Source organism: Fusarium graminearum, chromosome 1 (genome assembly GCF_000240135.3).
Source record: "Fusarium graminearum PH-1 chromosome 1, whole genome shotgun sequence".
Classification (NCBI taxonomy): domain Eukaryota; kingdom Fungi; phylum Ascomycota; class Sordariomycetes; order Hypocreales; family Nectriaceae; genus Fusarium; species Fusarium graminearum.
In genome coordinates this window covers 8300244-8312121 of record NC_026474.1, presented here as the reverse complement: position 1 = coordinate 8312121, position 11878 = coordinate 8300244, and the positions used below count along the sequence as shown (strand labels likewise).

Below are 11878 nucleotides of genomic sequence, written 5' to 3'. Positions count from 1 at the left end.
ACGCGACGAGGTTTGAGGGTGTGGTGCTGCCACTTCCCGTCACCTTGAGCTGATGGCATCCAGGGTAGAACTGGGCTCCTGGGTAGCCATACGCAGAGTGAAGAGCAATGGTTTCGTGGCGGACAAGGTAGTAGCCGGGCTTGATGCATTGGGGAATGGTGTAGTTGACGCCACTGTTGCCAGCCTTCATGATAACGGACTGCGATCGCGGCATGTTAGCCACGGTATTAATGTTGGTTCCCGCGGGAGTATACATACAGAAGCCCAGTTGTTGCTGGTTCCATCACGTCCAGCCTCCTGGATCTTGAACCACACCTTCTCAGTACCAGGCATCCAAGCATCGCAACCAGAGTCGGGACAGCGAGCCATATAAGTCAAGACAGGTCCAACGTGGGAGTCAGGCCAGAGAGTCCACTTCAAGTTGACAGTTGATCCAGCTGCGGCCTCGGCGTGGAGAGCAGCGGGCTGGCTGCCCTTGATACCACCGGCAGTGTATCCATTACACTGCATATCAATGGAAGTAACGTCCTCTACAGGGCCGTTACCGGGAATAGCGCGAGAGATACGCTTGGGAAGAGGGTTCATGTATGGGTCTTGGTAGGGGTTGTAGAACTGGTACGTCTGGCCCCCGATGGTGGCAGTCTCGACGTAGCCGTGGGCAGCAGCCAAGGCAGCGGTGCAAAGCAGAGAAAGAGAGATATGCATGATGGGTATGTTTGAGATGGTATTGATAGAAATATGATGTTGGCGAATATGGAAAAGGATGCTGCTTCATCATGATTGAAGAAAACCTTTGTAAGTTATATACCGAGCGATATAGCATAGACTTTCGATAGCCGCCCTTCGGAAGATCCCCCATTCGGAAGCAATGCTTGAAAAGGACGGAAGCATTCGATGGAATATTTCCCACCATTGAAACGATGTTCTTTCAATATTTTGACTTTTGGAGGTTGTCAGGACATAACAAGGGTTCTCTTGGCGAGGACGAATCAGGAAACAAAATATTCGGAGCTTTCATCTGACGATCCTAATTGAGAATCATTCTTGTTGACGACGATTGGCCCACGGATAGACGCGATGACATTCCGAACAATACGATACGAATAAAACTCCAGTTCTTTCGTGGTTCATGTTTGAGATTTATATATGTTGCCGTGGACATTGTGTTTTCCACGTATAAAACAGATAACTCTGGTTTCATGATACATTATCTAATTTCAATATGCTTTGAACTAGTTCTCACTTACTGCAGGCATACTGGCCAAGGTCATGAGATTCATTGCTGAGTGTATGGCTCGGCCAACAAGAGCCGACCCGTGAGGCACAGAAACACAACCAATACATATTGAACCTAGTGTTCTCTCGCAATGGTGTATATAACTATATCCCTTTCCTTTTACATACATTTATAGTCGTCGGTTCTGAGAATGCTGTTGCTTCGTTGGCTTATATAGTTGCATACATACTCACCAATCGGACCGTCGATCCGTATTCTCAACGGGACCTGTCCTCCGAATCCTCTCGTGACCTTCCTTCAAAGGATTTGTCTTTGGATCATGCACAATAATTCCTGATTGCTCGCGATCCTATTGGTGAATAAGACCTGCCTTCTTGTTGGCAAATGCCGGGATAAACATGGTGTTGATCTGGGATGGGAGCAGCCGCATTCTGGAGAGTCTCTCATCAGATTAGGAAGAAGTCAATTCAAGTTGATGATGAATTAAAATCGCTTGCCAATATGTCATCATGTATCTTATGGTCAATTCACAAGATGTTCCCGCGATATTACAAAGTGGTTACAAGGTGGCCATACTATCCTAACACACCCACATTCAAAGAGAAGCATACGAGCAGCAACAATCTCAAGTACTTAGGATATACTAAACGAGAAATTGATACATCACCGTCTCTATACAAATACTTCATGATTTAGTTAGCATTAAGTATCCGCATCCTGTTTTGACTGCAAGAGGCTTCCATTACACATGGCCTCCCAAGTCTTGGGGTGTAAAAATAAGTAATCTTGGAGCCCTTAGTCTAAGAAGCATAAAGTGACCTACTAGTTTCATCTGTAAGGTCGAGCAAAGTCTGGATCGAACTCATCATACTGCATGCCATTCCCAAAGTCAACCTCAGCATACCCACCGCCCTGTTCGTTAACACCAAACGGCGGGGGGCCACTACCGTAGAGATAACCGTCGACTTCCTTGTCAAGACATGTGTAATTTCCGGGGTCCGTCTGATCAAGCCTCACAAGAACGCATACTCTGATTCGTTTGTCGATAGGGCGATGTCTCCAGCCCAATTTATCTCGGATACCAGCAAGGATCCCAGCGTAATGACCTGTTCCCTCTATTATTGAGAGAAAACTCAGTTCAATAGATTCGAGTGTAGGCGGCAGTTTCCCAAGGAGGGATATTAGATCATCCTGGATTACCTGCATCCCAGAGAGACCAAAGTGCTTGAGACTACCATTCGACCATTGGTCAACGGGGAATATGTCGAAAAGGGAGATAGAATCCAATGCTGGAGCTTCCCAGCATGTCATGTCCACCGGATAGTCGCTTTGTAAGGTTATTTCCTCAAGGGCATGTGCTCCGGCAATCAGACTGCGCAGTCTCCCATTTTTGAAGAAGTTCTACTCTTCAGCATCACAACCTGATAGGTATCCCATGGCTAGAGATAATGTAAAGCTTTTGAGCCCTGGTCGCTCAAGCGTCCGGCAGAGATTATCGTACTCCTCATTAGGCTGGTCGAAGATATGATGGTTGATCCCGGTGGTAAGCCTATTGTTATCGAAGGAAAGCTGAGAGATATTATGAGGGAGCGTTGGGTCTGCAAGGTGCCGCGAGACAATGCAAAATCCTCGCAATTTTCTTTTTTCCTCCTCATCTTCCCATGGCTCCGCAGGCTGTGGCGCATCATCATATACATGGCCGGCACAAGACCACCCTCGCTGGATGGGATACACAAAGCCGTAGGGGAATGCCCGAATTATGGGAGTCTCGTAGAGCGGAAAGAACAAAAAGCCGTGTGCTGCAGGAGTGACAGCGACTTTCTCTAGATGTGGAAATTGCGGTTCCTGCAGAGCATATCTGAAAGCTTGCTCATCGGCGCCAGACTCGATGACATTGTCTTGCTGCTGAACAAGACGGTTGTAACAAGAAAGCGCTTCTCGTGAAGGCATTAAATTGTCGACTCGCCTTTGCTGCTCGTTATCTCGGCCCTTTTCTTTCAGCCGGGACTTTGCGCTGAAGATTTCGCCTTTACACTGTTGCACCAACCAGCCCGAGATCTTCCCTTTGGGCGGATAAGTCATCCGATTTTTATTGATATCATCCTCATCAGAGGTGTAGCCAAACTCGGTGTCATGATAATCATAGTCACCTTGTGTTGGAACAGGGAGAAAGGTGGCGTCGTCCCAGATGATTTCCTTGACTTGCTGACGGAACACCTCATGACTAGCGACAGCGAGAAAGACTTTGACATTGAGCGGATTTGCCGAGATGAAAACGCGGTTAAGTCGTAATAATACTTGGCTGCCGAGACAGCGACATGTTAGGTGCAGGCTCTTTAAGTCCCGATTCGGAAGCCTGTCGAGTATACTATGAAATAGTTCGTTAGGAAGCTTCTGAAGAAGAGGTACAGATGTGGCCATGGTGTAGTCTGTTGGCTCCCAGGAGTGTGAGAATGTGGAATTAGAAAATATGGCTATCGGATACGAAATTTGACCCACCATGATACATCATTCCCGTCCGATGTTAACTGTAAGGTACAAGGCTGATATCGAATAGAATTGGCAGGCTTCAAATGTTCCTCTGAGTTACATATGATAGTGACTGCAAGATATTTCATCGTGTGTTTGTCACTGGACACCCGTGTCATACAATTCACTTGAGAATGTGTGAACGCGACGATACTTGAACTCTCTATGACTGTATAAATCATATATCGTCATCCCAGAGCAACAAGAGAATCATCACAGTGAAACCTCCTTTACTCTTTGACTAAGTTGGGTTCAATTAGAGGTTGCAAACCTGTTGTCGTCCAGGTTTGGCCTACCCTAGACAAAAGCTCACAACTCGAGACATCAACACAAACGAAGTTTGAGACATTTACAACACGATCCTTCTAGAACAACTCAACACACACCAGATGGGTGATATTGGGACATCTTATTTCACATGCTGCTATTGTGGGTGCTTCGCGTTATAGCGCATCAAACATAGGTGCGTTGTTATTGCAGGGTATAAACATCATGCCACCTTCTACGCTGTACAAAGCAAGATGGGGATGCATGTACTTAACACGCAGCAGCTTCAAATTGGCAACTCATGTTTCGATAGAATATGCTAATAGCTTGAAACGGTAACACGTCCGGGGCTACCGAGAAACTCATCAAGATTTGTAGCAGCTCAATCTTGATGTGTTTGTTACTATATGTCTCATTCACATCGAGTATCTTAGTGTTGCAGGCCTCTCTATCTATCAATGCAACATACTGACTCATCGCGTAAAGCTAAAAAATGTGCGTTGTTGATAATGTAAGGCCTCATTCTCATTCTCATTCTCATCGCGATCGTGACTTTGTCGCTGCATGGGCAATTGAATTCGAATGCTGCGATAATGTCTCAAACAGGTGTCTTGGTGCCGAATTACCGTACCAAAGGAAGGATGGGGAAAATCAGAGTTTCTGCCCAAGCAATGGCACTTTTGTTTTCGTTTTGGAAATTGCTGCATGATGCACCTCGATCGAAGATGAGGCCCGATCAAGTCGTGCAGAGCAGAAACGAAATATGAGCAAATGAGCAATCGATCCTGAATCGTCGACTCAACGAGCTCATCATGTCACTTGGCCAGCGTCATGAAGCAGCGGTTAACAGTGGGCTCGGTAGCACACAGTCATTCCCTGCACGTTGGATTGCAAGCGGAAGTCTAGTCCTGGCGAATAAAAAGGTTGTGTTTGTTGGAATCAAAAAACAACAAATGAGGAGCGGAACGTTGTAGGTTTATTAGTTTAGGGTGAGGCACGGAGGCTGGCGGGCATTAGCAGATTCGCTACGGAGTAGGATCGTCGAGCGGACTGCTGATCACACTGAGAGGACACCAGAGGACACCAGAGGACATCAGAGGACAGCGCAGGAATGGCGGAGGCTACACAGCCCCAAACTGACATGTCGTCCAAAGGTCATACTGTCTTTGTGCCTAGCAGGTCTCGTGACAACAACAACCAGGTAAAACCGTGAAACATGGGAGTTTTGCGGAAGCCTCAGTTAGGCATCCGAGAATTCTCGTCACTAGCCTGACGCTGCAAGTCTCGTTTCGTCTCTTCGTAGCACACCCAGGCGGCTCACGCGTGCGTAGACGTAAACAACACAGTAAGCTCAAGCCCAAGCCTAGCTCCAACATGGCACCGTGAGCTATCACGGGCGGGAGGAGACGAGCAAATGGAGGGCGGCAGCCTCAGTCGTTTGAATTTTATGGCTGAATTATCGATCAGCTCAACATCTCTGATCTGAGTGAGCATCATCAAATAGTCCCAGTCCCGGTACCAGTCTCAGCCGTTGGGCAAAACTGTAACTGTCTCCTAATAACAGTTGCTATTTCTGTGTGTCTGTATCTGTATCTGTATCTGGATCGATCTAGCCCACCAATTCTTGTGATGGATACCCCACAACTCTGTAATCTCACAAAGATAAAGGAACCCCGGAATTTTGTCGCGATTTGATTGATAGAATCAACAAATTTGTTTTTGTCTTGTTCTGAGACCCTGCAGAGTGTGGGGAGACAAGACAGACCCCGCGTTTTTCGCAAGCCCAGCAGATGACGGAAGGATGCAGGGTTAAAAGGCCAAGAGCGAATGACAAGGGAGCGATAAGAAAGACAACCTACCAGAACTAGAGGGACTGAGATGGGGATGAGACACAAGAGCACGAGGGAAAAGGTCTTTGGACTTGGAGGGGGGGGGGTCTTTAGAGTTTCGGTCTATGACCAGAACGAGTCGAGAACCACTCCCGCTGCTACGGCTTGATCGGATAGGTACTGTGTTGTGCTCTCATCCTGTTCTCGTGACCTGACCTGAGTCTAGAGGCCAAGATAGACACAAGTCTTTTGGGTCATGGTTGCTAGTGATGTCACGGCGATCAAGGCCAGGCCAGAACTCGCGAGAATCAAGGCAAAACAACTTTAAAGAATTTTCCTATGTCGTTCCAAGAGCGTACGAGGACGACAGGAACGATCACCGTTCGGTGCTCCTCTGAACGAGGGATAAACATCTGGCGATCCAGCAACGAACTCTCCCCAAACCCAACCCTTCTCTTGGGTTGGGGTTGAGTTTTGTCTTGGTGCGTCACCAGTCAATCTCACCCTACCACCCTTTGTAAGGCTTGGATTGACCCCATTGGAATTCCTTCACGGGCAGGAAACGGGCCAGGCTCAAAGAGGGAGAGCTGACACTGGGTACCAGAGACATGGCGTCACCAAGCACAATGAATCAATGTCTTGATTCAACGCTCGTCATTCGTGTACGCAAGACCCTACAGACAATGACAGCTGAAGGCTTTTGAGCACCCTCCCTCGACTTTGTTTTCGTGTCTGGTGCGGCGTGATATTCATCGTAAGAACCCAAACAGAGAGCATGCCATCTTATTTTCACACGTGCCCAGCAGCATGCAACAAAGGACCGCGCTGGGGAATGGCTGGTTCCGGCAGGTACAATTCTGACTATCTGATAAAGTGCATCCGCTGGCGGTAATCGCGCGGGAATGGGAAAGTCAAAACACAGATAAGAGATCCCGCTCCGATGTCCCCTCTGATTGTGTCTTCTTCGGACGAGGACCCGGAGTTGCCGCTGAAGGACCTCCGGTTCGGCCCACTGACTCGTGGATCGCCACGTTCAGTTGAAGATCTCAACTACCGAGCGAGTAAGTTATCGCAAGCTGTCAAGGATCGCGACAAGAAAAAAAGGTGAAGAATATACATAGCATAAGCGTCTCCATGCCAAGCACGTTCTGACCCTGTAGCTACAGCAATAGCACGAGCCTGTGTGCGGTAGATTGTTACTGTGATGTTCACTGGTGGTTGGTTGTTGTTGGCGTGCGCGGATGCTGCCTTATCAGTTCGGGCACGCGATAAAGCTCCGACACCGTGACCCCCAACATTCAGGTTGAATGAACTAATTGGATGTAAGGAATCAACAAGTACTGACTACCTTAGGCAGGTAAAGTCGGGTTCAGGTGATCTTTCGTATCTTGCCCATAACAGAAGCTGTGTACCCGATATAACATCATATCATAGGCGCGTGTACAGTAGTTGCTGGGTTCTGTGTGGAACAATTCTAGACGGCTATCTCGCGCCAGCTGGCTCGTCTTAATTTATCCTGTCCTATTCAAAAGCTCATGTCGGGCCACCATCACAGCTCAACTCGTACTCCCTTTGAGACACTTGCATGCGATATTGTTTGACTGGACAAGCGACCAGGTCACCTCATTCAGACCGTCATTCTCCGTATGGCCGATAGGAACGTGAGCGAGGCTGTCGATACTGTGAGAAGGGCTGTGTTTTCTGTCGACGCTTCAATCGAGCAAGGACCCCGAAACACAGGCTTCCTTGTGACTTGCCAGTTTGACCAGGTCTGTGGTATTTATTTGTCGAACTCCAACCTCAGACATTTGCTTGGCGCTGCCCCTGCCCGAAATCCCCAGCCTGAGCCTGTCCACGCCCCGCTCAGTGCCCACGAGGACTGCCGTGAATGTTGGGATAAGGACATAGATATTCGTCGTTACCGCTCTTTTGTACAAGAAAAGTACCCAGCCTGTTGCGGAGGATATCTCGACTGTTTTTGTTGTTGAAACAGAGATTCTGTTTCCTTTAACATTCATTCCAAGACGGGATGGATAGCAAACAAGCTTCTCCGCGGCCCCAAGATCATCAACCTTGTCGAATCTGATTTGTCAACATCAGATCCCTGCGTATCTGGTTGTCTTTATTACCAGAGACACACGACCACAGCGCAGCAGAAGTTTGCAGAGCTGCAAGGCACGACCCGTTACGTATCCGCGATAGCGTAACACAAAGCAAACAGAGAATCAATTCGGGGCCCTTACAAGTGCCACTTGGCCATCAAGACGTGATTCGCCATTGCTCCCAAGCTTCTAGGGCTTTGACGAACTCACAAGCGTCACCCTTGATCGGCGGACCAATCCAAGGCATCCTGTTTACGTTACTGAAACTGTTCATACAACACAGTTGCTGATACAGTTCACTTTTGCTGGGGACAGGCGGTCATTCCCGGACTGGTTTTCCTTGCTCTGCTCTGCTCTGCTCTGGTTCCGGATTGCGGTGTGTTGCGGATCTAATATCCGGTACAGGCTGGGCCTGAGAATCGAAGCTTGTTGAACCTAGACAAGGTTTCCGTATCCTGATCTAAGAAGAAGGGTCCTTTTAGGGAGGAAACACTGAGATTAGGGGCTGGGAAAAAGCAAGATTAGGGGACTGATCGACAGAGCGACGGGGAATCCTCAATTGAATGGAACTTGAGCAAAGACTGAAGCCTCGTTCCAGAATCAATCAGGGCTAAGCATTCCAACCAAAAAAAAGAAGCTACTCACAACCCTTTCTAAGAGAGAAAAAAAAAAGACAAAGCAGGTGCATTGAGTGCAAAGTGCAGCGTGCAGCGTGCAGAGTGCCAGCGAACGGGGACCCACCAGCTACGATACCTACACAGCGGCGCTGCCCTGAAGACTCACTGTAAAATCCCTACAAAACAGGCGTGGACCCACTTCCGCTCCGCCAGACACTTCACCTCCAGTGCGTTGCAGCAAAGTGCAGCAAAGTGCCAGCACATACCCTGGCTCCCTGCCCAACCTAGCGCCGACCGAGGCAGGATCAAAGGTACCGGCCTCAAGGCTTCCAATTGTCACACTTGCCCTGTCTGGGTGTCCGCGATTCGGACTAGGGTCCAAGGTCCAGGACTAGGGACTAGGGGGTGGCCACAATGATGACTCCACGCTCCTTCCAGCTGGCGCAGCGGCAGCAACAGCATCAGCACCAACGCCCTCTTTCCTCCCCTTGTACTACCGGGACTAGTCATCACAATACTTTATCTATTCCTACTCCCTCTCTATCTCCCGTCCTCACTCCCATTTCCACACGTTTATCTTGCTCCTCATCCTCATCCTCATCTTCACCTTTACCTTTTCTTCCTTCGTCTCGTCATCACTTTTCATCGTCTGAGCCCCAGTCTCTATCGATCCCAAGTACATTCCACTTACATACATCGCCACCGGCATCCACTACCAAGTTGGCGACTCCAGCGATTTCGACCAAGCAGTCGACCACATTTTCACTCTCGCGCTGGTCGCCCAAGTATGACGATAACAAGAAGCGCACTACAACAATCACCATATCTTCAGCTCAGCCGACCTTCGATGCAACAATGGGTAAACGCAAAGATTGGCGGGAGACTTCCAGCTTGTCCCCTTCAAGCCCACCCAAAACCACTGTCAGCTTGACCATGAGACCTACTACACCTTCCAGTCCTGTCAAGATCCCTACCACCAACAACCGATATACCGCCCACCCTCAAAAACGTCATTCATCACAGAGGAAACGAAGCAATGACTCTCGATCTTCGGGCAACCTCTCACCATCTCTAGCTGCACTTCTGGCTGTCACGGATATTCCCAAGCACAAACAGCTTCAGCGACGACGACGAAGATCTGAAAAGACCTTGACGGTCCGGGAGGTCATCGAATGCCAACATGCTTCAGAGAAGGAACTTAGCTGGACATTCAGCAGTCCTCTCGACATGCTTCTCTCACCACCTCAGGATATTATGGACGATGACGACAGTGTGAGCGATTGCAACATTGGTTCCAGCATGTCTACAAGGACCTACTCCATTGATTCAATCCCTTCTCTGGATGGCTCGTTCTCAAGCGATGGTCTTTCATCTCTCGGAAGCCCAAGGACTCCCAGCCCATGTTCCCGAAGGACCAAATCGACCCCCATGCGAAAGTCCCTGGAGCCCGTCATCTCCCCGCCTGGTTCGGTAGATGAGCACCCATTAGCCAGAGACGAGTTGGATGTTGACGACTTTGACCTCACCACTGTTGATCAACCCGAGGAGGTTCAGCCCAAATCACAGTTTCTGGAGCCTTTCAAGCCGTTGAGGTCTGTCTTCAAGTCAAACCTTACTGCGTCTCTCCGGGCTCTCCGCTCGGCTGCTCGATCCTTTTCGGTTCTCAATCTTCCATCTATTCCTCCAGATGATTATCTGACTCGATCAATTCTGACCATTGATCCCAATGTCCCTTATGCGGATGAGCGCCGCCCACCTGTCTCTGAGGAAATGCCTTCGGCAGCCATGCGCCGTTATCTCAACCCTACGACGAACGCCAGAATCGAACCGCCCGCAAAAACCGTTTTCGCGGGAACTTTTGCTGCATCCATTCAAATGCGTACTTACAAGATCCAGCGCTCCCGAGCACCTCCGGGCTCTACCCGAAACTCTTATCCATCGACTTCGCTCCAGTCACAACCCTCCCCTGCACCTCAGCAGCCACAGCCGCAAGCCCCCACACTGGTGCCAGGTATGCGACAACGGGAAATGCGTGAGAACTCCGACTTCATCCGTATCGCTGTGATGGAGATGGCCATGCGCAAATGTGGGAAGCTCGACGACCAGCGACCCGGACGGGCCCGTTTTGCACTTCCTCCTCGACAAACATCGACCAAGCCCTACGAAATGGGTGCGAATGGTGTTCCCGCCCGCTGGGTTCCTATTATGGCATAGACTGCTGTTGCTGTGCCTTGACAAACACTGGACACACCAATACGGAAGGGTTCAATCCAACATTCTGTGGCATGCAACGTCATGTACCTGGCCCTGGTTTTTTCGCGTCGTTGCAATGCCAATTCAGGCAGGACGACCAGAAGAGGACCAACCGACAAGGGGCCCACCTCGTGGGCACATTATGGAGTGCCTGACGTTTACCCATGCCATTGGGTGCTATGATGCAAATTTTTTGCCCCCCATCTCAATGGAAGGGTTTTGGAACGTCGTCCGCGAGCCATGGTTCCACAACCCGACGATGGCCCCAGGGCAAAATGAGTTGTCCTGGCTCTGACTCGGAAAGAATGGGGCAAAACTCCTCATCTCCGAAGCGGATTGGCCACCGAACACGAACCCGAAACAAATGGGCTACGGCACTCGTGTTTACTTTTACATGAGGGCATCGGCCAAAACACACCACTATCCAATCACAGTTTCCATTAGACATGGGAACATCTCATCATTCTAGAAAGCCGCTAGCATTTTCAGGAGTTTCCTCATTACACGTTATTTCATTTATTTATTCCCCTTTCTTATCACCGACCGGTGGAGAAAAGCACACCAGAACGCACACAACGACATGGATTTACTTCTTGTACACGACAAAATTTTCGTCTCTTCTTTACACAGATTGGTCTCCTCGGCATTTGACCCCCGCCCACGCGGGATTGGCCAGGGTTGAGCGAAATTTCGGCTCACTTTCGGTGATCTAGAGTTGGTGAGACGACGTTCGGAGAAGACTCCCGGCAGAGAAGGAGTCATTGTATTTGTTGATAGGACTTGGCTGGCATTCAGTACCGGCAGGAACAGAGCATTGAGATCGGCGAATTTTGGAAGGATTTTATTTTTATTGCGCAGGACTGGTAATTTCACCAGTACATACCACACAAATTTACAACCGCCCTTTGAGATGGCGAGACGAATAGGCGCAGACGATACGGAAGGCATTGAGCGGTCTATTTACTTGGATATCCATTTGTTAACACTTACATATTTTTTATCACAACATTCACATTAAATTTTTTTGGTGTTCATGTCTTGCAT

General features: G+C 49.0%; 4 protein-coding genes across 4 annotated transcripts; 2 read left to right on the top strand and 2 right to left on the bottom strand.

The window, feature by feature from the left end:
- Nucleotides 1-39: 39 nt before the first annotated feature.
- On the bottom strand, nt 40-705 carry FGSG_12160 (uncharacterized protein; the record flags this gene model as incomplete). Its single annotated transcript, XM_011320220.1, has 3 exons — nt 40-78; nt 125-199; nt 259-705. The coding sequence occupies 3 exons, from the start codon at nt 703-705 to the stop codon at nt 40-42; spliced, it is 561 nt and encodes a 186-aa protein (XP_011318522.1).
- Nucleotides 706-2065: 1360 nt separating this feature from the next.
- Nucleotides 2066-3658, bottom strand: FGSG_02582 (uncharacterized protein; the record flags this gene model as incomplete). The annotated part of the gene is made up of 2 exons (XM_011320219.1): nt 2066-2609; nt 2643-3658. The coding sequence occupies 2 exons, from the start codon at nt 3656-3658 to the stop codon at nt 2066-2068; spliced, it is 1560 nt and encodes a 519-aa protein (XP_011318521.1).
- Nucleotides 3659-6802: 3144 nt separating this feature from the next.
- Nucleotides 6803-7850, top strand: FGSG_12159 (uncharacterized protein; the record flags this gene model as incomplete). Its single annotated transcript, XM_011320218.1, has 2 exons — nt 6803-6923; nt 7480-7850. The coding sequence occupies 2 exons, from the start codon at nt 6803-6805 to the stop codon at nt 7848-7850; spliced, it is 492 nt and encodes a 163-aa protein (XP_011318520.1).
- A 1586-nt stretch (nt 7851-9436) lies between these two features.
- On the top strand, nt 9437-10795 carry FGSG_02581 (uncharacterized protein; the record flags this gene model as incomplete). Its single annotated transcript, XM_011320217.1, has 1 exon — nt 9437-10795. The coding sequence occupies one exon, from the start codon at nt 9437-9439 to the stop codon at nt 10793-10795; it is 1359 nt and encodes a 452-aa protein (XP_011318519.1).
- Nucleotides 10796-11878: the final 1083 nt, after the last annotated feature.